We start from the raw sequence: 27487 nt of genomic DNA, 5'->3' as shown, positions 1-27487 counted from the left end.
GCGCTGGCCGCGGCTGCAGGCTCCGCCACGCCAGCAGGCGCAGCAGCAGGGGCCGCCGCTGCTGCTGGCGCTGCTTGCGTCGGCGCTTTGGAGGCAGACTGGCGGCTGGCGGGGCGAAGGCTGAAGCGCACCGGAGCAGCAGCAGGAGCGGCTGGCTCAGCAGGTCGGGGCCGCTCCTGTGCGCTGTTGGGGAGCTGGAGAAGCGGCGGGGGAGGAAGACGCGCAACGCCGGGCTCCTGCTGCTGCTGCCCCTGCTGCTGCTCCTGCTGCTGCCGGGGAGCTGCAGGCGCACCCTGTGCCGCCGCTGCTGCCGCTGCTTTCTTCGCAGGTGAATGCTTGTCACCTGAGGCACCTGCCGCTGCTTCCTTCGCGGGCGGTTGCTTGTCGCTGCTGCTGGCCCCTGCTGCCGAGGGCTTGGCCGCGCCGTCCTTGCCGCCGGCCCCGCTCCCCTTGGCCGGCGATGGCGCCGCCGCTGCCGGCGCGCTCTTTCTCCCGCTCGTTTTGCCGGGCGCCGCAGCCGCGGCGGCGCTGCCGTTCCCGCTCTTGCCGCTGGCGCCTGCCGCGCTCGGGGCTGCTGTGACGCGCCAGCTGCTACTGCTTGAGGAGCTTGAGGCGGCATCCAGCTTCAGGTGGCCCTCGCGCTGCATGGCCTGCAGGTGGAAAGCGCGGCGGGCACGGCGGCTGCAGTGGAAGGCGGCAAGCATAACACAGCAGCTGCCGGGAAGGCGACCCGCTGATGCCGCAAATCACTCGCAGGGCGCAAGGTTGGGGTGATGGATGCAGGAACAGCTGTGCAGCACGCAGCGCAGGCAGACTGTGGGGTGTGCGCCGCCGTTGCCCGGCCCGGCCCGGCCCGCTCACCAGCAGCAGCTGCAAGAAGGGGGCCCCCAGCTCCCGCCGGCACACAAAGCCGCGCTGCAGGCCCTGCGCCAAGCCACAGCAGGCGCAGGCGGCGGCGATGCAGGCACGTCTGTCAAGCGTGGACAGCAGCGGCACCCTTGTGTGCTGCCAGGACATCAACAATAGTGGCGGCTCACAAACAGGTCTGCACGTCCTGATTTGATCCCTTTTGATGGAGAAAAAGGATCAAAACAGTTCAAAAATCCCGCGCCAGCCGCGAAGCGGTGGCGGGAGACAACGGGCCGGCAGCTGTCTTTCCTGCCGAGGAGGCCGCCAAAGGGCTCTTGCCTGCTCATTGCTCACCTCCATCTGGCCCTCGATGCGGCGCGCCGAGAAGGGGAAGTGCCAGAGCTTGCAGCAGCGGCGCAGGGCCAGCAGGAAGAGCGAGCGCACGCTGCAGAAGGATGCGGGAGGTGAGTGGATATATGGTGCGAGCTTGCTGAGCTGATGCGCAGAAATCTGGATGGAAGGTAAGCAGCAGCAGGGCCGGACCCAAAGCACCAGAACGCAGCTGCGGCAGCAGGCGCGCGGCTGCTGGGCGCACCTCTCGGGGACCTTGAGGCCCCTGCTGCCGCCGCTGCCACCGCCGCTGACCGACTTGCCCTCGCCGGCTGGAGCAGCAGCGGCAGGCGCAGCTGGAGCGCGCAGGCTGCTGCGCCCTGCGCCCAGGGCAGCCGCGTCGGGGGTGGTGGACCGACGGCGCAGCAGCTCCAGGCGCTGCTGCCGGGCAGACGGCGGCCGGTCCCTGCTGCTGCTCCGTGGCTGCACCGGGGCCGGCGGCCTGGCGCGTGGGCTGTTGCCAGGCGATGTGCCGCCGCTGCTGCTGGTGCCGATGCTGGTATCGCTGCTGCTGCTGGTGCCGCTGCTACTGCTGGTACCGCTACTACTGCTGGTACTGCTGCTGGAGGCACCGCTGCTGGAGCTGGGCGAGCGCGAGCGGCGCCTGCCCTGGCTGCTGCCGCCGCTGAGCCTCCGCCGCAGCTGCGTGCCGCGCCCACGGCTGGCGCTCCTGCTGCGGCTGCGCTTGTTGGCAGGGGTGCCTCGGGGCGGAGCCTGCTGCTGCTGCTGATTTGAGGCAGCAGGGCCAGCAGGCTGCTCTTGCCGAGTGGCAGGTGCCTCAGTTGCAGGCGCAGCGGCGGGCTCTGGGGAGGCTAGCGCTGGCGCCGCTGGCAAAGCAGCCGCAGGCTCCGGCAGCAGCGGCTGCGGCTGCTGCTCGCCGCCGCTGCCCGGAGCCGGCGACGCAGGTGTGCTGGCTGGCGCCGCGGTCGGCGCCGCCGCCGCTGGCGGAGGGCCAGCCGCCTGCCTGCCCTCGCCCTCGCCCTCGCCGTCGCCCTCGCCTGCTGTCCTTTGCTCCTGCTGATCCATCTCCATCGCCTGAACTGCTGCCGGCCCTGCTGGCGCTAGGGCCGCCAGCTGCTCCTGCGCTGCAGCTTCCAGCGCCATCAGCCGCTGCCGCCGCTGCTGGCCGGCGGCCAGGGCGGCGGCGGCAGCGGCCGGCGCGACTGCCGCGGCGGCGGCGGCGGGCGCGGGTGGCAACAAAGCCTGGGGCGGCTCCTGGCCTTTGGGGCGGCCCAGCTGCTGCTGCAGCTGCCGCTCACGCAGGGCCAGCTGCTGCCAGGCTTCTGCAGAATCGGCCAGCAGCTGCTGCAGCACCGCGCAGCGGAGCAGCAGCTGCCGCTGCTGCGCCTGCGGCAGGAGCGGCGGATGGGCATTTCTTGGTGGGTAGGCTGGTGTGCAAGTGAGCGACCGAAGTGGGTTATCAAGCGCAGCCCTCCGGAGATGGCAATTGAGGGCAGTAGGGAGGGAGGTGAGGAGTATCCGTACCGCTTCAGGCAGGCGGCGTTGGCTGGGCAAGGCCACAGCACACCGGTGCCCAGCCACCCCCGCCCATCCACGCACCTGGGTGCTCTCCAGCTCAGCAGCTGCTCCCTGGTGGCGGTCCGCGGGCAGAAGGGTCTGCAGCAGGCCCCGCGGCAGGAGCGCAGCCATGCCGCCGCCCCCGCCGGGGCCTGGCTGCTGGCTGGCGCTGCTGCCGTTCTGCGTGGGGTCTGCCGCAGAGGCCACAGGCGCATCGGCATGCGCTGCCGCAGGCTGCGGCAGAGGGCTGGCTGGGTCTGAAGGCTGCATGGGGGGCGCCCTGCCTGCCACCCCCACGCCCGCCCTGGAGGCAGCGGCCCGCGCCACGGCAGCAGCAGCTGCTGCGCGCGCGGTAGCCAGCGCCTCCGTTGCTCCCTGCAGCAGGGCTGGTCCGGTGTCCGCATCCGGCAGCGCAGCTGCAAACTCTGCGCGCCCAGCAGCTGCTGTTGAGCCAAAGGGCGGCGGATTGTGTGCCGCCCTGCGAGCTGCGGCGGCGGGCAACACGACCACGGTCGTCGGCGCCCTGCCCGCCCCCGCCTGCTGCTGCTGCTTCTGCGCCTGCTTCTGCTGCTTCTGCTGCTTCTGCTGCTTCTGCTGCTCAGCCTGCTGCTGCGCTTTCTTTTTCGCCAGCTTCTTGTCCGCGGCGCGGCGCAGCGCGGCGCCAGCGCGCTGCCGAGCGGCCGCCACTTCCGCGGCGCCCTGTGTGGCCAGGTACTGCAGATACTCCTGCCGCTGAGCCTTGGTCGCCTCCGGCATCAGCGCCACCAGCTGCGGGGCAGTGAGGATCTGGGACGGGTCACCCGCTGGGCTGCCGCCTGGCGTGCTGGCCGGCGCCGGCTGCTGTTGTTGTGGCTGATGCTGCTCGGGGGGGTCCTCCCGATCCGGGGCCTGTTGCTGCTGCTGCTGCTGGGGTTGCTGCTGCAGCTGGGGTTGCTGCTGCTGCTGCTGGGCAGCCACCAGGGGTGAGGTGGGCGGTGTGCCGGCTGGAGGGGGCGCCTGATGGTGGCCAAACCGCTGCTGCTGCTGCTGCTGCTGCTGCCCGTCATACACCTGTTGCAGAGGTGCGAGCAGCATCACCTGCTGCTGCCCCAGGCCGTGCTGCATGGGAATCAGCAGCTGCGGCTGCTGCGCCGCCATGGCCTGCAGGTGCGGCACCGCCAGCTGCGCCTGCGGATGCTGCAGCGACTGGAGGAAGGCGCCAGCCGCCACGGCCGCCTCCCGCTGCTGCTGCTGCTGCTGCTGCTGCTGCTGCTGCTGCTGCGGGGCGCCGCCTGCTTGGGGCCTGGAAGGCGCAGCCGGAATTTCCCCCTCCTCCCCTGTCGGAAGCAGAAAGAGTGGCGTCAGCACGTGAGTATGCCAGCGGCAAGGAGACACAGCAGATGAGAGGCAGTTTTCAGGCGGGGAATCTGCCGCCACTGGGTCTGCCAGGGCAAGCATGCGCGCTGCGAGCTCACCGCTGTCCCCCTCCGCCCTGTCCTGCAGGGGGTCTTGCTGCTGCTGCTGCTGTGGGGCATGCGCTTGCGCCTTGGGTGCCGAGGGCGGGTTGCTGGCGAGCTGCTGTCGCTTCGCCTGCGTGGTGGTGGCCGCTGCCCCTGTGCCTGATGGTGCCGCGCCGCCTGTCGCCATGCCTGACAGCTTGCCGGCACTGTTGCTGCGTACCAGGCGCGCTGCGGGTTCTGCACCCAGCGCCACGCTCGGTGCAGCGGGGCCCGCCGGGGGCGTCTGGCTGCGGCCGATGGATGCTGCGACAGCAGCCGCTGAAGGCATGCCTGCCTTGGGCATCCGTTGCTGCAGCTGCAGTGCAAGTCAAACAGGGGGTGGCGAGCAGGTAGCTATTTTTCTCAACTTTCAGTCTAGGCAAGGCTACCAGCATGGCCTCGCTCCAAATAAGTGGCAGTGAATACTTTACTGGTCCTGGTTAATACTTTACTGTTCCTGTCGCAGCATTACTGTTCCTGGTCGCAGCAAGTACCAGGGCATGCATCTACCCTGCCCCTCTCCAGACCCCCACCTGGCTGTTCTTCTGCTCGATGGCATGGCGAAGCCGCTCCATCTGCAGAACAGGGGGAGGTACAAATGCGGCGCAGCAGCACAAAGTGGGTGCACAGGAAGTGGCAATCGGCCCGGGGAACAGCAAGGGAGCTGGAAGCCCGAGTGCGGGGCTGTGCGAGTGACCAGATGCAGGCAGGTGGCAGAGAAGGCTGTTCTCGTGCACCGCGCTCCCCAGCCCAGCTTGCCTGCGTCTGCAACGTGGCCTGCTTGCCCAGCATGTCTGTCGCAGCCCCTCCGCCGAGGGCGGGTGGCGCCCCCGCCGCGTGCAGCGCCTTCTGCTGCTCCAGGCGCTTCAGGGTGAGGCGCATGTTCTGGATGGAACGCAGCATGTCGGCAGGCTTGGCTCCCGCGCCAGACGCAGGCCCGGCTGCATCTCCCTGCGCCGCCGCCGCGCCGGCCGGAGCGGAGAGGGTGCGTGCTGGCGCGCGGAGCGAGTCGGCACCGCCATCGTCGTCATCGTCGGCCGCGTCGAAGTCGATCACAATGCGGGGCTGCATGGGGCCCGCTGCGCCCTCAGGGCCCCGTGTTTAAGGAGCGCATACGAGCCTGCAGAGGCGAGAGCAAACATTGTAGGTGCGGCTGCCGTGGTGTCGCACGCCCGGGACTCCTAAGCAGGAGATCATGCGATTGGTGATGCGCGCCGGTAGGGGGTGGTGGAATTTTCACCTTGTGCCGCCTAGGGTGCGGCTGAAAGCTCACTGCGATGGCGGGCATGAAATGATCGGACGTATGCGTTGAATGCTGCAGCTGCAGCTCGCATGAGGGCGGATTTCCAACTGTGCGCAGGTACACAGAACAAGGAGTACGGCATCTCCCAATGCTGCTCCAAGCGCGCAGCGCTGATCGGCCCAGTGCACCGAGACCTCCCTCATCCGGGCAGCATGGCCAACGCGCAGGAGGTGCTGAGCACCGTGGCTGGCGGCCTCAAGAAGCTTGTCAAGAGCACCGGTGCGCAGCAGAGAGCTGCGGCGGGTCGGATGCATGTATTGCGCGAACAGATGGGGTATGGGTTTCGCCCCAGCTCCATTCACACCTCAATCACCCTGCCGGAGGCCCTTTGCCTGCCCTTACCTGCGCTGTACGAGATACTGAGGCGCCTGCGAGCGCATTTGAGGCTCCGCGAGCGTTGACAGTCCAACTCCACTGGCTGCCCGCCCACCTGGCCGCTCGCCGACCTTCTGCTCTTCTTCACTCCCCCGACTGCAGGCAAGGCTGGGTGGATCGCAGGCACGACCTTCCTCATCCTGGTGGTTCCGCTGATCATTGAAATGGACCGTGAGCAGCAGGTGTGCTGCTCCACGGCACGCCAGTGACCTCGCTCCTGCTTGCCAGTCGCTTGCCAGGGTGGTTGTGTCTGAAAACGGAGCGCAAACTGATGCACTCCCCTCGCTGCTGCCGAGCTCTGCCCCTGCAGCTAGTCGAGTTCGAGAGCCAGCAGCTGAATGCTCTGACGGGCAGCGCAGCCGCGCCCGCCGCCAAGTGAAGCAGCCCTGGCAACCCTTTGTGCCGCAGCCGCCTTTCGGGCCTCGCAGCAGCAGGATAGTAGCAGCAGCAGCATTTGAATAGCAGCACCACGCAGCACCAGCAGCACCAGCAGCCATGACGTCGCCTGCGGCCGTCGGCGGCACCGAGGGCGCAGCGGCGCTCCTCTCGCTGCTGCGCAGCATCCTGCGCCTGCACCGCGGGCGACTGCCGCCCCCCATGCGCGGCATGGGGGACGCCTATGTACTGTCAGAGTTCCGGCGGCACCTGAAGGCCCAGACGACAGAGGAGCAGTGGCGCGTCTTTGCGACCGAGTGGCAGCGGTATGCTGCCATGCTGGGAGGCACGGCTGACCAGCAGGCGACGATGGCTGGTGGCGCGCTTCCCGAGCAGCAGCCCGCCGGTGCAGGGGGCAGCGGCAGCGCATATCCGCAGCAGCAGCAGCAGCAGGAGGGCAACCTGGCCAGCATAACTGCGGCCATCGCGGGCGGATCTCGAGACATGACGGAGCAGCTGTTGGAGCAGCTGAACCCGGACCAGCGCCGGCAGCTCATCAGGCTGCAGCAGGAGGCGCTGGCGGTTGGCGTTGAGATGCTGGGCAAGCGCGGCAGCAGTGGCAGCGCTAGTAGTGGGGAGGCAGGAGGTTCGGAACCCCAGCGCTGACACAGTCTTGGCCAGCGTGCATGGTTCATTTAGCATTGGCCAACTGTGACAACAATGACTGGACAGTCGAGCAAGGCTGGTGGAGTCCTCTGCACCCGCACAATTGAAGAAGAAATTGGGTTGCATTAATGTATGGTTTCTGATGGCGCCTGCCGGACATGCTTGCCGACAGGGCCTCAGGCCTGCGCATCTTGCCATCCTGGCTGCCTCTTGCCACAGCCTGTGCACAGCTTCTCGTCTCAACTGTTCAGCCTGCCTGTCCCTCACAGCGACCACTCCACCGACAAGCTGGCCCTCTGCTGCCAGGGGTCGTACGCCAGCTGCACCTCGGGCCGCTCCTGCTCCGACTCTGTGCGGTATTTGCAGTACACCTCCTGGAGATGGAGAGGCAGGAGGATGCAAGGGGCGGGTGGGTGGGAGCTCGCCGATGGCACACAGCGGCCACAATCTTTTCCGGTTTCCTGTTCGGTTCTGCTGGCGGTGGTCTGCAACTGGCTCTTCACCATTGTCTGAAGCTGGCACCCACCGTGGCCTGCTGGTCCTGCAGGGTGAACCTGAGGCGCAGGAGGCTGAAGAGGTCCTGGTGCCGCACCTCCTCCAGGCGGCTAGACCTGATGCCCAGTATGAAACCACAGCCATGCAACGCTTTGTTGCTTGCCAGGCCGCTAATGCTGGATGTGCCATCTGGTTGGTACACTGTCTACAGCCTGCTGATTCCATTGAGCAGCGCATCACTTACCAAACGCCTCCGGGCCCTGCCTCAGCTCCACTTCCGCAGCTGCGCGGGTGACATCTGTGGCTCGGGACTGGTCCTGGCGCAGCACGGGTTGCCAGGAAGAGTCCAGCAGCGGCAGGCCCCGGTGCTGCGACGCGCTGAGGCGCCAGGTCCAGGCGCCTGCGATGGCTTGTTGGAATAGTATTGCAGTTCTTGGCACGCTGCTGCTGCTTAACGAACAAGGGCTGCGAGCTCATGATGACCAGGCCACGGCTCACCGGATCTGCGAGAGGCGGCGATAAAGGCGCTGCCGTTGATCCCCAGCCGGTCGGGTGCCGGCGCCAGCGGCCGCCGCCTGCCCTCCAGCAGCGCCACCGGGCTGTCCCAGGTTGTCACCCCGTCACACCCCAGCCCCATGTGCCACCGCACAAACCCTGCTGGAAGTGCAGGGGTCAGTTGGCGGCGTAGCCAGAGCGAAAGCCTGCCGTGCCGTAACACGTGTTTCTACTTGCCTCCCGGGAACGCCTATCGAGGGAACGCCTATAGAATCGCTAAGGTTTCGGCACAGGCTTCCCCGGGACCCATTCATTACTGCTGGGGGGTACTGCACTTGGCGCGTCGGGCAGATCAAATAATGGTCTAAAGCTAGACGTTAAAACCGGGAAGTTAAGCCTGTGGAGGCTCTTCCCCACCTTTACCTTTACCTTTACCCTCATCGTCCCGGAATGAGCCGCGCTTGGTGAGCTTCCCAGGCGCAGGCGCAGCTGAACGGTGTCGGCGTCAATGTCCCACTTGCCGTGCAGCTGGGGCAGGGGGGTGAATGCCAGGTGCGTGCCATCGCCGCACAGCTGCCGGTTGCTGACAACAAACTTGTGGCGAGGCATGGATGTGGCGTTAATTGACTGTGAAATCAATGCTTCCTGCATTGCAATTGATATTGCGTTTTGAATGTCATGGACACCCTAAATCGGCATTCATTCATTCATTCAGCACACAGACCGGCCGCCTCTTGCTCGAGGGCGGCCCACTTTGGCCTGGGCAGCCCGGGCCGCCCTCCCCCCCGGGCGCATGTTCGGTGTTGGAGGGGTGTGCCCAGCGATAGGGGGCCCCTGAAGGCATGCGCCGAGGCCGGGAAGCGTGGTTCGGCGCTGCTGCACGCTTGGCGATTTGAACAGAACCACGTGCCGCCGAGCTGCGGCCGCAGTTTCCGGCCCACGGTCTACGGTCGCAGCCACGGGACTCGGCGGCACGGCGTTTGGGCCCAAGCTTGCTGCCGCCGCCGCCGTGCCCGGGGGGCAGCGCGGCGGCGGCGGGGGCACGCTGCGACGCCCCCGTGCTGCCGAGTTGCGGCCGTAGTTTCCTGCCAGAAGCCCACGGCCACAGCCACGGGACTCGGCGGCACGGCGTTTCGGTCCACGGCTTGCTGCCGCCGCCGTCGCAGGGGTGCTGCCTGCGGCGGCGGCGGCACGGCGTTTGGGTCCTCGGCTTGCTGCCGCTGCCGCCGCCGCAGGGGTGCTGCCTGCGGCGGCGGCGGCAGCGCACGTGGCAACCCCCCGCGTTTCCTTGCCTCCCATCCACCGGACCCCGTCCTGCGCTTCACTTTGTTTAGGGAGGGGCTGCTCACTGCTCATTGCTCATTGCTCATCGCACACTGCTCAACGCTCATTGCCCTATATCCCACCCAGCCGCAGGACTCTACTGCCGCCCGCGCCCCGCCCCATCTGGCCGCTTGCGCGCCCCATCCCCCCTCGATGGGGCCCGCCCACACCGGGGCCTCCCCCCTCCCGACCACTGCTTTCTCAACGGCCCCGAGCCGGGGCTGCCCTCATTGCATACATAGTGCGCCTTTCCCTGCTTTTCTAGTGACCTAGCGTTCCGCACTGCCGTTTGGCCAGCCCATGCTCCCGTACCGTTGCGTTTCTCCCCAATGCGCCATGCCACTTTGCCAGTCATACACACGTTTCGATGCGTGCCCTGTCAGCTGCTTGCGTTGCATGTCGCCTTGCTCCACCCCTGTTTTATTGCTTTCTCTGCTTTCGCCCGGTTCCCGTCCCGTTTCGGCGGGGAGTCTATGTTGCAAGCTAGTTCTTGCTTTACCAGACTTTAAGCCCACACAAGCAACACAGATGAACTGCTGGCAGCGGCGGCGGCGACTGCATTTCGCAGCGGCAGTGAAGACCGCACCGCACCCTCACGAAGCGCGCCCCTGCGCGCAGAGACCCTGCATGCAACCTCTGCACGGTTTGCCGCACCTTGCAGCTCGCCTCTGGGCGTTTCCTCCGGGAAAACGCGATGCCTCGTGCGTTGCCTGTTCAGGACGCCGCTCAGGTGCACTGCACATCTATTGTGCACATTCAAAGGCAAATACATAGGGCGGGAGAGCAGGGAGACGGGGGGTCGGCCTGGGCAGGCACAGCACACGCAGCGGGGCGCAGGCGCCGGGCGGGTTGGCGCGTGGAGGCCACACAGTGGGGCCACATACAGTTTTTCATTTACATTGCTGGGAAAAGCCTGTGTCCATGTCCCATGCATCAATCAAAATGTGGCAAAGTGAATCCGAGACAAGCAGTTCAATTTAAAGCAGAATAAATAGAGTGCGTGAACAGGAACAAGCAAGACAAAGCGCATTTCACGACTGCATTGGGGGGCTGCTGTTGTCATAGTCATCCTCATCCATAAATATTATCCAGTCCTCTGAAGCACCAGCCTCATCACATTCCATGGTGTCTCCGCAGCACTGCTGCCCGCTGGCCACCCCCGCGGCCGCTGGGTCCAATGCCGCGGCGCTGCTGTCAGGCAGGGGGGCTGCCGAGCTTGCGCTGGCGGGGGTAGTGTCATAAAACTGGTGCGGGCCCTGCCCCGCCTCGAGCAACAGAGGGTTCGCACTGTTCTGCACCGCGCGCTCTGAGGGCAACGGCTGGATGCTGTGGAGGTGCATGTTGTGCGCCCTCCTCTCCGCTTGCGCGCGCATGCGCTCCTCTTCAGCCACTCCTGGTGCTGCCCAGGCGCACTGCGGCGCAGCTTCGGTGGTGAAGCTGGATGATGAGCCAGGGCTGGCTGCCAGCGCTAGCGGTGGCGGGCCGCGCACTGCGTAGCTGACCTCATACTGCTCAGCCGTTGAAGCCCAGGCCTTTTCATGTGCCACCTTGCTGATCTCGTCGTTGAAGAAATTCTGCTGCTCGGGGCCCCAAGAGCCACCAGCAATCCCAGCATCGATGAAGGGAAGCGCGCTGGGGCTGTCCGACTGCTCTGTCAAATGCGCCGCCCCTGCATCTGCCGCCGCTGCTTCCGCCGCCGCTCTGTCTGCCATCTCTGCCGCAGCTTCTGCCGCCGCCTTCTGTGCCATCTCTTCTGCTGCCGGCGCTGAAGCTGCTCGCTTCCGTGCCAGCTGCTGCTTGAGTTGGGCCAGTCGCCTCTCCTTGCTGGCCACTATGCCGTCTGTGTGCCTCCCTGCTGGCTGCTGCACGCCATCCAGGCCATCCAGGCTGGTGCCTTTGTTGGAGCGCCTCAGCTGGTCCAGCGCAGACTCGCCACCACCGGCAGCCTGCCCACCACACTGTCCCCTTTGCCCAGGCTCCAGCGCAGCCGGCATTCCCCTGCATGATGCCTGCCTCCGCCGCTCGAGCTCTGCCAGCAGCGTTTGCAGCCGTCCCACCTCGGCCACACCGGGGCGCCCCCCAGCTGAGCGCAGGGACGTGTGGTTGGCAACAAGGGCGACCGCCAGCTCCTGCAGGGACACAGCATGGACAAGGGGGGCCAGCTAAATACGTTGTAGTGGATAAGGCAGTTGGTTGCACACGAGCACCAGGACCACAGCCAGGATAAAGCATCCTCGCCTGGCAGTGAGGGGCTCTCACCGCGAAGAGTGGGGCAGGGGGCGAGCGGCCATCCGCCTTCCTGCCGCCCAGCATGCGTTCCAGGTGCCCTGCCACCTCTGTGGCGCAGCAGGTGTGTGCCACCTCTGGCAGCAGTACGGGGCCCAGGTCTGGCAGCGGCGCAGACAGCGTCCACAGCAGGATGTCACATGCTTTGCGAGCTGTGACGTTCCCGAGGAAGGGCCGCTGCACTACCAGCTTCCACAGAAGCTCCAGGCATGAATTGCCGCTGCCGGCTGATGTGCTCCAGCGCCCGGGCCGGGGTTTCAGCAGCAAATCCCCCACAAACTCCAGAACACTGCCGTTCTGGTGCTGCTTGCGCGTGACTGCAAGCCCCAGGCCGCTGGCTGCTCCCATCTGCAGGCAGCGCAGAGCTGCCTTGGTAGTGTTGAGCGCTTGCAGCAGCTGCAAGCCGCCGCCGCCTGAGCCTGCCGGCGCCAGTTCTGGCGCCAGAACTGCACTCAGGCGGGCATGCAGGGCAAAGCCCAGCACATCCCTGCGACAAAGGGAATAACATCTGTCTTGGATATGGCACCAAAACTAATCTGGCGGCATGCTGGCTGCGAGCAATTGCAGCGGCAAGCAAAACAGAGAAGGCAAACAGGCAGCAAGGCCACATGCTCACCCATGTGCAAGGACGAATCCCATGGAACCCTGCTTCTCAGGCTGGTGCTCCGGGGGTAGCCTCCCTGACAGCAGATCGAGCTGCAGCAGAGCCACCACCAGCGGACTGCAGTGTCTGTGGCTGTGGCCTAGCAGGTGGCGCATGTGGCGCGCTGCCAGGCGCCGGCTGCCGTCAATCGCGCGCTTCATGTCGGCAGCTGGCAGCTCCTCCCTGCAGGAAGAATGGTCGGGCGAAGCTTTGCGGTCTGGTGGGGCTGCGCAGCAATGCATGCATTGCAGTAAACAGCAATGCATGCATTGCTGTTTACTTAGCCCCTGAGGCGAGCAACCTCTGAGGTTGCCAACCTTGCATGGCCACTCTGGCAGCAGCCGCACCTGATCTCCTGCTCCACGCGCTCTTGGACCCGCTCGGGAGATGGCTTCCGGCCTTTCTTCTTGCACAGCTCATCGGCCAAGCGCTGCCGTGCCTGCCCCTCGATAACCGCCATTGCCGCAACCATGGAGGCAGACACGGCTGCCAGCAGCTCAGCATGCCCCTCTGCCAGCGCTTGCGCTCCACCGCCAGCGCCAGCACCGGACCACATGTCGCCCAACTGCCTGGCCAGCGCTGTGAGCAGCTGTAGGTAGTCGAGTGCGGCAGCCCCATCGGGCAGAGCATCTTCCAGGGTGCCGTGTCGCGCCAGTGTGCTGAGCAGCTGTGCTACTCGGTTGTCACCGGCATGTGGCAGCAGCAGAGAGAGATACGCTTCCGAGTAGCGGCACACGTGATGCAGCAGCTTGGCCTGCACGCAGCCACGGCGGGGGCAGTCTCAGGTACGTTGGTGAATGGCATGAGCCTGAGTCCATCGATCCCACAGCGTGGGCAGCACGTGGCAGGCATTGCGCTCGCTTGCCTGGTCGGTTGGTGACCTGGCAGCTGTTTGGAGCGCCAGGCAGGCCAGCAGGCGTGCCACACGCCTGTCTTGGGCACCGCGCTGAATGCTGCCTGCACAGCAACGGGTCCACTGCCCCTTTCGGCATGTGCTCGATGCGCACAGAAGACATGCAGTTACTTGCCTGGCTCAAAGGCGCGCAGGTTGTGCAGCGTGGCAAACAGCAGGTTCTGCACGCCTTCATTCTGCGAGAGGTACTCACGCCGCTGCTCCGCCTGCAGGCGACCGCGGGCGGCCGCTTGCGGGAGGCAGGGCTGCCGTCAGCGGCTGCTGCCTGCGGAGCACATGTAGCGCTAAGCAGCCAGAGCAGAGCATGCTGGAGCTGCTCAACCAGAGACGAACAGCTCACCTGGGAGCAGCTGAGCAGCCTGTGCACCAGGAAGCCCAGCGTCAGTTTGCTCGCCATGTCAGTAGCTGGGTTGCTTACGTTGGAGAACAACAGCAGCTAGTTGAGCCTCACTCTGCTTGGGCCTGCCACTCATCTTTCCACCTGCCGGGAGGAAAGATTGTTGGTGTCGCTCCAAAGGCCCAGGGGCAGCAGCTCGTTCCTACCTTCCGAAGCAGTGTGCAGCTTGCGGCCTGTAGCTGAAGCAGCTGGCAACATGCCCAACTCTTGGGACTACCTCTCCGAGAAGGTGAGTGGCCTCACCCGCCCCATGTAGCAGCTGCCTGGGCAGCGCCAGAGCACCGTGCAGCGCTTGCAGCAAAGCGAGGTTGAGCAACCAGACGAGGTGGCTGCTCATGTCCAGGCTCCTGACCCTTCATGAATACAGGATTTCAACGACATGGACGAGGCGGAGCTGGAGGCAGAGATTGCTCGGGAGGAGGCTGCGTTGAGGGCGGCAGCCGAGTCTGCAAACGCTTCGGCACCGCCTGCGGCCACCACCGGTCCGCCCGCTAGCACTGCTCTCGCCTGACCCAACCCAAGTATTTTTTTTCGTTTCAGCTGACGTGCCAACCTCCCCTCCTCGCAGACCACGCTGCCACGAGCTCGCCAGGCCAGGCCACAGCCGCCAGCAGCGAGGCTGACGTCGACGTGGCCGGAACCAGCGCCAGCAGCACGCCACCGCTGGCGCAGGTGCTGCGGAGGCTGGACAAGTTGGAGAAGATGGAGGCGGACAATGCCAGGCTGAAGGAAGGCAAGTGATGTGATAAATACAGTGCCGAGGTCGCAGCAGAGCTACCGGACCTGCCTAGTGCCCGCCCGTCTTCTCACTCTGCCCGCCACTCTGGACCGCCTGCAGAGCTGAGGATCGCGGCGGGCCTGCGCCTGCTGTCCCTGGAGCCCCGCACCCGCCCCGCCGATGCCCCGACGACCGAGCAGGTACTGCGCCGCCAGATTGAGCAGCTGGAGAAGGACAATGACATCATGAAGGAAGGCAAGTGCCGCAGCCTGCTGAGGAACGCGCGGCCGCTGAGGCCGCTGCTTGGGCGAGGCTGCCGACTGGCTGGCCCGCGACTCTGACGGCGACCCAACCCACCTTCTCCTGCTCCTTGTCGCCCACCCCGCCCCTCGCCCATGCCTGCAGCGCTGGCCACCGGCAACGACCTGATGAGGCTGGACTCCCGGTTCCGCCCCGCTGGCAGCGGCAGCACCACCCTGGACTCTGCGCTCGCCGCCAGCGCCAGACGCCGCGCGGACCTGGTGCGTGCCCCCGCCGCTCATGGGCCTGTGCCTCGCGCCTGGGCCGTGTTGCGCATTGACCGACTTGGCCTGCCAGCACAATCTGATGGATCCAACAACCCGCCCTTGCGCGCCGCCCACGACGCAGGCAAGCCTGTCGCTGACCAGCGCCGACCTGCAGCGCCAGGTGGAGCTCAGGAAGGCGCACCTGGCGGTGAAGCAGCGCGGCGTGGACATCTGCGTCATGGTGGACTGCACCGGCTCCATGGTGAGTCGGGCGCACACGGGAGAGGCGGGCTCTGTGTGCCTATGCCAGGCGGCCATGCCGAGCCAAGGAATGCAGCATGCTGCGCTCTTGTCCCTGCTCGTGGCAGCCTGGGTTCTGGCCTGCCGGTGGAAGGCGGCTCTGCAGCGTGAAGCTGCGCTCGGCTGCGCTTGCCGCCCGCCCTGGCCCTGCACTGGCGCAGGGCAGGTGCATCGCGGCGGTGAAGCAGCAGGCCCTGGCCATCATGTCCCTGGCGCCCACCATCCACCCCGACGCCATCACCCGCCTGGTGAGGGCACCGCCGCCCTGCAGGCCGTCAACACAACTTGAAAGGCCCCACGGCCTTTCAAGCCAGGGGTGCCCTGGAGTAGGGCGTCACCGCTGCATCCCGCGCACTCTGCATGCTCCTCACGCACATGCCACTGACGGTCCCGCCTGATCTGTGCCGCGTTCCATCCGTGTGCCGTGGAGCCCGCAGGCCTTTGTGGGCTACCGCGACTTTGGCGCCGAGGCGGGCGATGGCCAGCACGTGGTGCACGACTTTGTGGACAAGGACAGCTTCAGGCAAGATCTGACATGGTCGGCATGCCGATATGCCACGGTGCAGTAGAGGGTCGCCGGAAGCAAATGCTCGCCGCGCGCGTGTGCTGCCAGCCATCCTCTCCCAGCTACCACCCGCGTCTCACCTCCCTTCGATCCCTCCAACCCGCCCGCCTGCAGCGCCCTGCACAGCACCATTTATGCTGTCAACGCCAACGGGGGAGGCAACGCGGAAGATGTCACGGGCGCGCTCAAGGTGCGCGCCACGTTGTGCTCATGGTTGGTGCGGCCTGAAGTGAAGACCGGCTGGCAGGCCCCCAGCCATCCCATGCGAGCCGCCGCCAGCAGTCACCCGCGCCAGCTCATCTGATCCGGGCTGGCTGCCGCCTGCTGCTGCCGCAGAAAGTGACAGAGCTGTCCTGGGCCTCCAGCACCCGCCTGCTCATCCATTTTGGGGACGCGCCGTGCCACAGCGACCGCTACCACAACGGCCGGCCCGTCAACGGCCCCGACAGGTACCCTCAAGGCAACCCAGACGGTGAGCGTGAGCGCCCGCCACGCCTCTCCGCCTTCTCCGCGGCAGCTCGGCTCTCTCCTGCTTGCCGAGGACCTACCTGCGCACGCTCCGTTGCCGCTCGCATCGACCGCCCCATGCCGCTCTCCGTGCTACAGGCCTGGTGCCAGAGGACCTGCTGAAGGTGCTGGTGACCAACCGGATTGACTACCACTTTGCCTGCATCCGTTCAGACACCGACATCATGCAAGGCATCTTCAAGGACGTGTACGCCGCCTCGCCCGGCGCCGCCGCCTTTGAGGCGCATGTGAGTCTGGGCACCGCGCGCCTGCAGCGGGGTGTGCCTGCCGCAGGCCATCCGCAGTCAAGCAGGGACCAGTGGGGCATGCCCGACTATTGTGGGGACCTACATCATCATGTGCATCCTGCTTCGCCTCGCAGGCGTACACCGACCAGACCAACGACTTTCTTCCCCTGGTGGTCAACAGCGTGACCAGCTCCATGCGGCGCTCCTACAGGACCTCCTCCTCCTCAGGTGCAAGCATGGCCAGCCAGGGGACCAGGGGCGTTGATTAAATTGTAAGCCAAGCAGTCGCTTTGCCGCTGACGTGCTCCCTGCGCGCTCGGCTCCTTTTGCTTGTGTGGGCTTAAAGTCTGGTAAAGCAAGAACTAGCTTGCAACATAGACTCCCCGCCGAAACGGGACGGGAACCGGGCGAAAGCAGAGAAAGCAATAAAAACAGGGGTGGAGCAAGGCGACATGCAACGCAAGCAGCTGACAGGGCACGCATCGAAACGTGTGTATGACTGGCAAAGTGGCATGGCGCATTGGGGAGAAACGCAACGGTACGGGAGCATGGGCTGGCCAAACGGCAGTGCGGAACGCTAGGTCACTAGAAAAGCAGGGAAAGGCGCACTATGTATGCAATGAGGGCAGCCCCGGCTCGGGGCCGTTGAGAAAGCAGTGGGCGGGAGGGGGGAGGCCCCGGTGTGGGCGGGCCCCATCGAGGGGGGATGGGGCGCGCAAGCGGCCAGATGGGGCGGGGCGCGGGCGGCAGTAGAGTCCTGCGGCTGGGTGGGATATAGGGCAATGAGCGTTGAGCAGTGTGCGATGAGCAATGAGCAATGAGCAGTGAGCAGCCCCTCCCGAAACAAAGTGAAGCGCAGGACGGGGTCTGGTGGATGGGAGGCAAGGAAACGCGGGGGGTTGCCACGTGCGCTACCGTCGTCGCCGCAGGCAGCACCCCTGCGGCGGCGGCAGCGGCAGCAAGCCGTGGACCCAAACGCCGTGCCGCCGCCGCCGCAGGCAGCACCCCTGCGACGGCGGCGGCAGCAAGCCGTGGACCGAAACGCCGTGCCGCCGAGTCCCGTGGCTGTGGCCGTGGGCTTCTGGCAGGAAACTACGGCCGCAGCTCGGCAGCACGGGGGCGTCGCAGCGTGCCGCCGCTGCCGCCGCGCTGCCCCCCGGGCACGGCGGCGGCGGCGGCAGCAAGCTTGGGCCCAAACGCCGTGCCGCCGAGTCCCGTGGCTGCGGCCGTAGACCGTGGGCCGGAAACTGCGGCCGCAGCTCGGCGGCACGCGGTTCTGTTCAAGTCGCCAAGCGTGCAGCAGCGCCGAACCACGCTTCCCGGCCTCGGCGCATGCCTTCAGGGCCCCCCTATCGCTGGGCACACCCCTCCAACACCGAACATGCGCCCGGGGGGGAGGGCGGCCCGGGCTGCCCAGGCCAAAGTGGGCCGCCCTCGAGCAAGAGGCGGCCGGTCTGTGTGCTGAATGAATGAATGGAATTTGCGTTTCGAGTTTACATATGTAACTGTAACACTCCTCGCAGGCCACTCCTCCGGCAGCAACAGCAAGCCTTCCGGGGCGGCGCAGGGGGCGGCACTGCCCGTCGTGTACTCCCCGCTGATCTGAAGTGCGGGCTTGGGAGCGACAGCTGGCTTGGTGCCACCCAGCAAATGCAGCTGGCAAAACTCCTGGGGCCAGAGCTCCAGAGTCTCCATGTTGTCTAAGTTGATATTTACAAATATAAATTCTTGTGGCAAAGCTTATTGGGTTGCATTAAAGCTACATCTAAGTGTAGTCTATCTATCTTGATTTTGATTACTAATTAGTTCATAACAAGCTGGGATGAATTGGGGTGATGTGCATCTATATAACATAAATTCTGCATCACATGTTCTCAAATCGTGCCTGTTCTGTCTTTACATACCTCGTGTAAAGCCATCTGCCTCTCACACCCGCGTGCCCTGGCAGCCAGCCTTTGAGCAGAGTGGGCCGCAGGTGTGGGCTGCCATGTACGTTTTGATGGCCTCGGAGCCCAGGTCAGCCCGGCCAAAACGCTTATCTGCCGTGCACAGAGCCGGATCCGTCAGCGTGTACTGCCGCTTGGAGGGCGACAGCGCCTCCACACCCTGCAGACGCAGGCGGTGCAAGGAGGTCAGCACAGGTGGAGACCTCAACATCGTGCACTCTGCTGAGCCAAAAGTGTGGCAGTATTCAGGTTCGTTCATTCGTGCATTACTGGCAGTATTCAGGTTCGTTCTTGGCTTCCACAAAGCAAACGTCGCGCTCGCAGCTTGCCTGTGCATCCAGCACGATTGCGTCGCACCCCAGCCCCTGGCGCAGGAAGTGCAGGGAGAAGTGAGTGAAGGACTGGATGGTTGCGTCCAGCTTGCCCTCTGCACAGCAGTGGCAGGGCAGGAGATGAGCGGGCACCCCTGACATCGCATCAACCCAGACGCTGCCAAGGTGCCTCCAAGAGTGCCAGCGCCTGCGCTGGGCTCCCGTGCTTTGTCACACTGCAGGCACGCGCCGCACTGGCAGGCAACGTTGGGGCAAGGGCGGGGCAAACCTGGGAAGATGTGGCCATCATTGCGCGTCCACTTCAGCCAGCGGCCGCCGGCTGGGTCCAGCCAGGGCTCCTTGATGTACACAGCCGTACCGCCCGGCTCAGCGCTGCTCCGCAGGATCACCACACTGGCTGCACCAGGCAGAAAGGGGATGCGCAGGCAGGGGAGGGGAGGTCGGGGAAGGGTGCCTGCTGGTCTCCCGCAGTGCCCGGCAGGACTCCCAGCAGCGAGCTCCGCACCCGGCAGGTATGAGATGGGAGCATCCTCGCCGACGGCCTGGGTGTACGCCAGCGCAGCCTGCTGGCTCAGTGCAGTGGCCTCTGCATCCCGGTGCATTTCCCGCACGCGTTTCTCCAGCTTGCTGCTCTCCAGCAGGGCGCGTTTGAGAACATAGCGGCCCACGCCAGACTTGTCCCTGCAGCCATGGCAGCACAGCCGGTTGGGAGGAGCTCATCAGGGAGCTTGCCCTGGCAGGAACAAAATCAGGCGAACCTTGCGTAGAAGGCTTGCCGCATGCCGCCGTGCGCAAACGGTTTTGTATATATTTGGAGCTCAATCGTGCACTTGCTGTGCGTCATCTCCAACCGCCCGTCGCCGCTGCTCCGCTGCACAGTGTATGACACTTCTGTGCCCGACAGCCAGGCGCTGCTCCAATCTCCATCAGCGCTGCAGCTGGCACTGCCGCCATTACCCCATCCAGGGGGGGCGCCATAGCAGAGGCGGCCGTCGAGGTCAGCCGTTGCTCTCGTCAGCTGCTGCAGCTTCCGCCGCAGCTTGTCAGCACGTTGTTTCTCCAGCATCTCATTCACCTCGCTCCTCACAGCCTCCTTGAGCTGTGAGTGCTCGCTCTGCGCTTGCTCGAGCCTCTTGTGCAGCAGCCTCAGCGTGAGGCGCTCCAGCCGCTGGAGCGGCTCGGTGGAAGCCATGGCAACAGGCGGAATGGGCAGGAATGGGCAGGTTCCTTGGGCGAAACCCTTGGAGCAGGTGGAAAGGCGGAAGCACTCTCGTTGTTTTCGGCTCAAAAGAGCCAAACACTCAAGTTTATGTCAAGCCTTGTTGCTTGCTCTTTGCTGTCGCCATGCCTGCTCAGGAAGCTGAGTGGGCTGGGCTGATTGAGCTGCACCACGACGTCCTCTCCTGCCTTCATGAGCTCTCTGGGCAGCCCCGCAGCGAGACAAGCAGCAGCGGCAGTGTCGCATGGGGCCCGTCCAAGCGCGGTGGCAAGGCGCGCGCAGACACCGGCGCCGACAACTGCACCGCCTACCCCGCCGCCTGGCTGCTATGCGACCTCGCGTCGCTGCTGCCCCCAAACAGCAGGCTTGCAAAGGACATGCTGGGCCACGAGCCCCATCTGTGCAGCCAGCTTGCCAGCGCTGACAGGAACGACAAGGAGGCCTGCCGGCAGGCCGCTGTGTTGATGGAGGCGTTTTCCACCGACTCCTTTGCCGCACGAGAGCTGGCTCACAGCCTGGCCACAAATCCAGCGATGCGGAGGCTGTGCCTGGCAGCGGCACAAACCTACAGGCGCAGGCTGGCACCGGCTGTGGAGGTGATTGGGAAAGCAGCGTGGCAGCTGTTCAGCCAGCGGGTTGCCGCGCTGCAGGCCACTGAGCGCAGCAGCAGGTTTGAGACAGATGCCGATTGGCGGCAGCACGTGGCGGCGGCAGCGGCGGCAATTCGAGCCATGGATGTGGCCACACGTCTGATTAGCTCCAGCCCCAAGCAGGTGGAGCATGCTCTGCAGCACCATGGCGAGTCCATGACTGCCGCCTTCAAGGGAGGGCTGTCGGTGGCGGCGAGTGGCAGCTTCAGCCACAGCAGCGAGCTATTCGAGCTGCTGCAGTGGTGGGCCGTGCGCGCACAGGCCATTTTGAGGGCGGCGGATCGGTTCAACTTCCAAATAATGCACAGGGCCAGCCTGGGCATTGTAGGTGAGAGCCACCTGCCTACCACTTTAGCTAGTTGCTGGGCCTACCTGCAACATGTTGATTCAGCATTTGTTCCCTCTCCTGCTGCAGAACTGTTCCTTGATGATACAATCACCAAGCTGCTGCAGTCGCCTGGCAGCTCAACAGCGAATCTGGCAGTCACGCTCAATGAGGTGACCAGCTGTGCTAAGGGTGCGTACCTTCAAGAAGCACGATTTGCAGCCAGAGACCTGCTTGCAAACCATGAAGGTCCACTGATGCAGCTGGTGAACAGCAATCTGCACCCGCCAACAGACATTTGGCTCCCGGCGGCGGTCGACCATCATGCCGCTATCCGGCTGCAACAAACTGCTGATGAGCTGGTGCGGCTGGCTGGCGCAGCGTTCCGCAGCGTGATGGCGGCAGGCATGGGAAGGGCCAGGCTGAAGATTCCATATGCCATGAGGCAGGTGCTACATTTCATCCTCAACACAAGCGCCGGCCACCTGGACTGGCTGCCCGACAGGCAGCGGAATGCGCTGCGCAATTTGAGCTGTACATTGTTGGCCCAGCTGGGGTCGGCAGCCAGCGTGCCAGTGCAGCCGATTGGCAGCCCCCAGCCAATGGAACCCGCACGTAGGCAGCAGATGTCCCGGGAGGCACCAGGTGAGGGGTTGTGGAGTATGCCTATCGATACAAGACCCATCGGGGTGCATGGACCTATTCCGGCACCCTGGCACCTGCTGCTGCAGCCCATCCACCAGGCATTACCACCACGGCCCGTCTGAGGAACAAGGTTCCTCAAACCCAGGTGCCGCACTATGATGCCAGCCAGCCAAGTCGGCATGCAAGCCGCACCTATGCCAATGTGGTTGAGGATCAAGGGGGCGACAGCAGCTGCTGCATCAGTTCAGTGATTTTCTGCAACATATCGAAACGCAAGTATGAGTAAGTACATTATTCTGTCCTGGGCTCGTTCATTTGAACTGTACATTCCAGCAGGTGCATTCAGCACCTATTGTGCGCATTTAAAGCAAACACATAGGGCGGGAATGCAGGGCGGAGCGGGGCCTGGCAGGCACAGCACACGCAGCGGGGCGCAGGCGCCGGCAAATCGGCCCTGCGAGGCGGTGCAGCTGGCAGGCTGCCTTCTTCTCATGTTTGACATGTTCAAACTCAGTTACATATATGCATCATGGCTTCTGTTCAAATCATGTGCAAAGTCAAACTGTGCATGTAAACACTTGGGGTTTCTGGGTTTCTGTTTCAATCAACTACTACGATTTTGGAGAAAAAAAGAAAATGTACGAATGAGAACATTGGTGATAAGTAGTCCTGGGGTTGCGCAATGAAGCTGGCTTAACTTGGGAATGCTCCTGCTCATAGAGCTGCACATGGTGGGCACACCATTCAGCGTGCCTAATTGCCTGGCCGCAGTCGCAGCCAGCGATCAATTCTCTTGATAAGCTCAATGTCCGCTGCTGATGCCAGCTCCGCACTACTGCCTGCCAGGGCTTTCAGCGCCGGATGCACCTTGGCCATCCAGCTGCGGCCAAGGCCGTCAATCTTTTCAGTCAGCGCCGCCTGTGTCGCCATAAACTCGGCAGCGCTCAACCCAAACTGAGCACCAGCACAGATGATCGCTGCAATGGCTTGGGCATCCATGTCTGGCAACACGGTGATGCAGCGAGGGCGCAAATCTGCCCAGGCGGCCGCCGCATCCTCCTCGGCCCCTGTCATGCCCAGCTCTGAAATGCGGTCCAGAGCAGCGCCCAGGTGCCTGCTGCTGCGCATGGCGCTCAAACGCACCAGCCGCGTGATGGCGCTGCAACTGTCCTGCTGCCTGATGAGGCTGGTGACGTTGCCAGCAAGTGCGGGTATGAGCATGAGCTGCTCCTGGAGCTTGCTGGAGAGGCTGGCAATGGCCTGGGTGCGGCGTGGCAGCTGCAGCAGTGCCAGCATCAGGGAGCTGGCAGTCTCATCGGGGAACACCATCTGCCTTGTCACCTGCTTCAGCAGCCGCCGAAGCACCACCTCCAGCAGGACATCCAGCTGGTCGGCGCTGCCGCGGTGGGGCCGGCGTGCAGCAGCAGCAGCCAAAGGCCTCCACCCGTACTCCTCAACCCCCAGCGCCTCTGCGTCCTCAAACTGCTCCAGATCGTCCATCAGTATGCTCCAGCTCTGAATCAGAAGCAGACCAGCCTCAGCTGTCAGACGCTCCTCCAGGCTGCCATCGCTGTCTCGCCTGGAGAGGGCGGCTTCCAGATGGTCATGTGTGAAGCGCTGCAGCTCGTCAGGGAGAAGTTCCATCCGAGCTTGGCCGCGCCACAAAAGCCAGCAGCCAAGGCCTGGCACTCGCTGCCGGGCCACGCATCCATCCAATACTCAATGAGCTCCTGGATTGGCCTGCTCCCGTTCCTCAGAAGCGCCTCCTCGAAAACATCCGGGCTGCAAGCTGCCAGGTTCCCCAGAGCCAGCAGGGCGCTACCGGCGCCTGGAGCTTGCGCCTGGGTGAGGGCTGACAGCCAATGCTTCAGCACATCCAGGGCAGCCGCAACCTCGTCTTGACTGCACTTGCCCTTCTTCTTGATGGTATAAATCTGCTCCATGGCCGCTGTCACATGGCTGTACTGCAGAAGCCCCACATTGCCTGATCTGCCTGCTTCCTTCACTTGCTGCAGGACACCGCTGATGCTGTCCTGATTACGGATGCAAGAAAGAAGCTGCGCGGCCTGCCCGCTGAGTGGCAGCTCACCATTCTGCAGTGGCAGCAGTAGGAGAGAGGGGATTGAGCAGACTCTTGGAATGTAAGTGGTGTGGTCAAGGTTGCTTGCTCACCTGCTCTGGCGGCGGATTGGGCTCGGCATGGTGGTCTGGCGGCAGGGAGGAGCGCCCGATTGTCCGTGTGCGCTCAGCCTCAGGCCCTGGCTCCGGCTGCTGAGGGTCGCCAGCCGCAGCGACCACAATGCGCTGCCGCCCAACCCGCCAGCCGGGGAGATGGGCACGCTGGTGGCCGTGCGCTGCAAGGTTGGGAAGCGCCACGCGCGATGCCAGCGACATGGCAGTGCCCTGCGTCATTCTGCAATGCAGGACAGGCATCATGGACTTCAGCAGGAAGAACCCTGCCAAAAGAAAGATGGCGGTAAGCGAGGCGCGTGGGCGGCCTGAGCGGCAAACTGATCTGCCGCCAGCCAGCCTGCCGAGGTCTGCCGAGGTCTGCTCTCTGCCCTGCTCACCTGGCTGACACTTAGAAGAGGTCCCTGGACGAGAGGTTGCGTGCTGTAAGAAGAGGAGAGGCTTCAGAGAGGCCACCAGGCGGGAGCGTGGTGCCAAGCTTTTGCAGGAGGAGCAAACTGCAAGAGGGAGCCAATTAGTCACATAGCAGCACAACACAAAACCATGGAATTTATTCTTGGAAAACTTGGAATGGTTAAACCATGGATTAAGAAGATGGCCCAGAGCAATCCACCCGCTGGCAGTACGCCCGTAACTATGGCCAACTCTGTCACGTTTCTAGGAGCGCCAGCGCCTCCTGTAGTCTGTTACGCCAGAGGAAACATCACCTGCTATAGAATTTACATGCAGCGCGCACATTCAACAGGCACCTGCTCTGGCACACATTATGCATGCGCTGCAGCCTGTCGGCGCGCCGCTGCAAATGGACGCCCGTCACTGTATCGTGCAGTCTTTCAGCTCCGGGGGCAGCCCCTCCTCCCCGCCTCCAAACGTGGGCAGGCCATCCGGCCCAAACTGAAGAGCAGGCGCGCAGGACATGCAAGTCAAGAGAATGCATTAATCACGAGGCAGGCGCTTTTGCCTTGCGAGCGCTTGAATGAACCATGCTCAGCAGTGCCTGCATGCGCTCGGCATGCGGGGCACACACCTGCATGCCTGGCGCCAGCTCATCCACGATCTCCTGCGGTGGCTGCCCGCACTGCTGCATCTGCACATCGCAAAGGCCAGCAAGCACATCGGCAAAGGCCAGCAAGAAGTGAAGCGCTGGCACCGATGGTCGCGCCAGCGCCAGCCCCCATGCGTGGGCAGCATGATGGCCCACTGCCCTGCACGTGCCAGCGCCCTCGCCCTCTCCCCCCGCTGCCGCTGGCCGCGCGCCTGCTGCAGGAGGTCGACCAGCTGGGCAAAGTCTGCGGGGGTGGACTCGTACATGGCACAGATGGCCCGGATGAAGCCGTGCTGCTTCTCGTACCGCTGGTACTCGTCTGCAAGGAATGAGGTGCCAGAGAAGAGAGGCCGGGATGGGCGTCAGGGTGGGCACAAAAAACGGCGCGGCATGAGCAAGGACTGGACGACACAAGAGCTGCAACAAGCAGCGGTGTGCCAGGGGCGACGGCCACCAGCGCCAAGCGCACCTTGCGTCAGCTTGTCTCTGTTGGCCGCCAGCCAGGACGGGTAGCGCTCGCCAATGTCCTGCACAAAACCGCGCAGCGCGGCGCAGTTTAACACAACCGTGAACGTGAGCGCAGCAAGGACATCCAACACTTGCAGCGCAGGACTGCGCAGTGGTTTGCTTTCCTGCCAGAAAGCATGCAGACAGCGGCTGCCCGCTTCCTGCTGCTTGCCTTCATGGGCTGGTAGAGCACTTCCTTGCTGAGCAGCTGCTGCATGATGGTGTCCACTAAGGAGGCCATCTCTGGAGGGGCACCCGCGGCGGCCGCCCCTTCGCCGCCTCCCCCTCCGCCACCACCAGCGCCTGCAGCCGCGCTGCCTACCCCCGCTGCGCCGCCCAGTGCGCCGAGGTGCTGTGTCAGCAGGCGGAGCAGCTCCTCTGCAGGCAGCAGCATGGACGGCGAGAGCAAGGGGCGGCGCGGCATGATGGGCGGAACAGCAACCTGTGTGTGAGCAGCTTGACAAAGGCAAGCAACTGCAGGCCCCTGGTGCACCAGGCCACAGCCAGCGATGCATGGCCGGGCTAGCGTGCTGCTGGTATCCAACCCTCACCTTCCGATTCGGGGTGCTCGCCGCTGTCGGCAAAGCTCGGCGCCTGCTGGGACAGCGCATGCAGCGTGGCATGCAGATCCCGCTGCTGGCTGCGACCTTGCTGCGATGCCCCCGCCGCCGCCGCGCGACTGCTGCCCCCGCTGCTGCCGCCGGTCGCCTGCTCGCTGCCAGCGGGTGGCGCGCCGTCGCGCTCGCCGCCGGGCGCGCCTGCTGCGCCTGCGTCCTGCTCCTCGGCTGCAGCGATGAGCAACAGGTGTTCTTCAGAACCGACCCGCAAGCTTTCGCACATGGACGGGCACGCTACAAATCAACGCCGGCACCTGACCAGGCCCCAGCATGCCACTGCCAAACGTGTTGGACACAGGGCTGCAAAGCAGGGCAACCAAAGTTGGCAGGTTCCGCATGGGCCCACCTTGTGCGAGCTCAGCTAGAAGCTGGGAGAGGCCCTCTGCCAGCACATCCACATCCTCTATCGCAGCTGCTCCTCCGCGCCTTGGCCCGCTGCTGCTGCTGCTGCCGGCAGCGGGGCGGGGCCCCGCCGATGCCGCACCCCGCTCTGCGCTGGCGGCACCCGCGCCTCGGCGGCGGGCCAGTGGATCAAATGCAAGGCCACGGGCGTTGCCGCCTGTGCCTCCACTGGTTGCGTGGCCTTGGCTTGGCGCGCTTGCAGCTGCTGTTGGTACATCAGGTTCTGAAGCGGAGCTTGGCCCACCGCCCACTTCTATCGTCACGGCAGCGGCGGTTGCGGCGGGGCCGCCCCTGCACGCGGGGACAGCTGGGGGTGGTGAGAACGCGATCTGCACCTGCTGCTGCCCCAAGTGCACGCGTCCTAGGGTTCACAGCGCACGTTTGGCCCGCAGCATGATCGAAGCCCTCCAAGGCATCTGCACGGATGAGAGGGCAACTGCAGTCATGGCCCTGCGATGCTCTGTTGCGGGGCAGCAGCAGCAGGCTCCCGTTCGGCAGGCGTTCAGACACAGGGTGGCGCACCGTCCAGCAGGGCGTCCAAATCGACGCCGGGATCCGCGCCGGTCATTGCTGTGTGCCCAACTGCTAAATTGGCCGTGCAACGCCTATATCATCGGCTGTGCTGTGGCTGCTGTGCTACGGCTGCTGCGCCAGCCCATTTATGGATGCACGAAATTTGCGCGATCGCCCTACTTCGATGTGCCTGGCCCCGCCCATTGAACTCTTGGCAGCAGTGCTGGACGCAACGCCCTTCCCCTCGCTGTACCGGACTCCCCAGTTTGTGACAGCAGCCGCTTTTGAAGTTGATTTTCACCGGTGGGGGTCGCGCCAGCGGGATCATGAAAAATCAATTGCGTGCTCTTCGCGCTACGCCACACAGCTTTGACTGCTCGCTGCCGCAGTTCGCTGCCTTACCATCCCTGCACAGGCCTGCCAGCTCTGTTGCACGCCTGTTCGATCGGCGGGGTGAACAGGATGCTCACAGGCAAGCCCTCTGCTGCTGCAGGCAACCCTGTGCTTAACCCGCCATCCAACACCAGCGCCGTCAACCGCCAGGATGGTGCCACGAGGCCAAACTCCACCAAGCGAATCAGCAACCGCTCATGATTGGGTTGCAGTAGAGGTGAATGGCAGCAGCAGCATTGAACTTGGCAGGCAGGCGCAGCTCGTAAGTGCCGTGAGCGCCGCGCTCACGCGGCGCGAGTCGCCACGCACCGTGAACTTGCCCGTCTCCGCCCAGCCGTGTGCCGCCAGCCATT

At 64.7% G+C, this 27487-nt stretch overlaps 6 protein-coding genes across 6 annotated transcripts in view; 3 read left to right on the top strand and 3 right to left on the bottom strand.

The window, feature by feature from the left end:
• CHLNCDRAFT_139796 (hypothetical protein) overlaps positions 1–5306 on the bottom strand; it is a gene marked incomplete at both ends in the record, with an annotated part of 11486 nt that extends 6180 nt beyond the window's left edge. Inside the window, 7 exons of the mRNA XM_005843852.1 lie at positions 353–650; positions 862–924; positions 1204–1294; positions 1445–2586; positions 2800–4073; positions 4212–4499; positions 4973–5306. Of these exons, the coding sequence (XP_005843914.1) occupies positions 353–650; positions 862–924; positions 1204–1294; positions 1445–2586; positions 2800–4073; positions 4212–4499; positions 4973–5306 (3490 nt within the window). The remainder of the gene's footprint in view (positions 1–352; positions 651–861; positions 925–1203; positions 1295–1444; positions 2587–2799; positions 4074–4211; positions 4500–4972) is intronic.
• Positions 5307–5690: 384 nt separating this feature from the next.
• Positions 5691–6292, top strand: CHLNCDRAFT_139795 (hypothetical protein; the record flags this gene model as incomplete). The annotated part of the gene is made up of 3 exons (XM_005843916.1): positions 5691–5757; positions 6016–6095; positions 6224–6292. 3 exons carry the CDS (start codon positions 5691–5693, stop codon positions 6290–6292), a joined length of 216 nt encoding a protein of 71 aa, XP_005843978.1.
• A 116-nt stretch (positions 6293–6408) lies between these two features.
• CHLNCDRAFT_139794 (hypothetical protein) lies at positions 6409–6954 on the top strand (the record flags this gene model as incomplete). The annotated part of the gene is made up of 1 exon (XM_005843915.1): positions 6409–6954. The coding sequence occupies one exon, from the start codon at positions 6409–6411 to the stop codon at positions 6952–6954; it is 546 nt and encodes a 181-aa protein (XP_005843977.1).
• A 6748-nt stretch (positions 6955–13702) lies between these two features.
• On the top strand, positions 13703–16619 carry CHLNCDRAFT_139790 (hypothetical protein; the record flags this gene model as incomplete). Its single annotated transcript, XM_005843914.1, has 12 exons — positions 13703–13735; positions 13874–13988; positions 14075–14243; positions 14345–14424; positions 14630–14745; positions 14873–14992; positions 15192–15278; positions 15468–15568; positions 15710–15785; positions 15932–16067; positions 16202–16350; positions 16485–16619. 12 exons carry the CDS (start codon positions 13703–13705, stop codon positions 16617–16619), a joined length of 1317 nt encoding a protein of 438 aa, XP_005843976.1.
• A 1657-nt stretch (positions 16620–18276) lies between these two features.
• Positions 18277–19820, bottom strand: CHLNCDRAFT_139789 (hypothetical protein; the record flags this gene model as incomplete). Its single annotated transcript, XM_005843851.1, has 5 exons — positions 18277–18456; positions 18608–18723; positions 18897–19025; positions 19134–19309; positions 19387–19820. 5 exons carry the CDS (start codon positions 19818–19820, stop codon positions 18277–18279), a joined length of 1035 nt encoding a protein of 344 aa, XP_005843913.1.
• Positions 19821–24470: 4650 nt separating this feature from the next.
• CHLNCDRAFT_54884 (hypothetical protein) lies at positions 24471–26796 on the bottom strand (the record flags this gene model as incomplete). The annotated part of the gene is made up of 7 exons (XM_005843850.1): positions 24471–24551; positions 24685–24744; positions 24933–25021; positions 25172–25229; positions 25403–25587; positions 25761–25994; positions 26751–26796. 7 exons carry the CDS (start codon positions 26794–26796, stop codon positions 24471–24473), a joined length of 753 nt encoding a protein of 250 aa, XP_005843912.1.
• Positions 26797–27487: the final 691 nt, after the last annotated feature.

This window comes from Chlorella variabilis (assembly GCF_000147415.1).
Source record: "Chlorella variabilis unplaced genomic scaffold CHLNCscaffold_26, whole genome shotgun sequence".
In the NCBI taxonomy this organism is placed as follows: Eukaryota; Viridiplantae; Chlorophyta; class Trebouxiophyceae; order Chlorellales; family Chlorellaceae; genus Chlorella; species Chlorella variabilis.
Note: the sequence above shows the minus strand (reverse complement) of the source record. Positions and strands in the feature narration are given on the sequence as shown.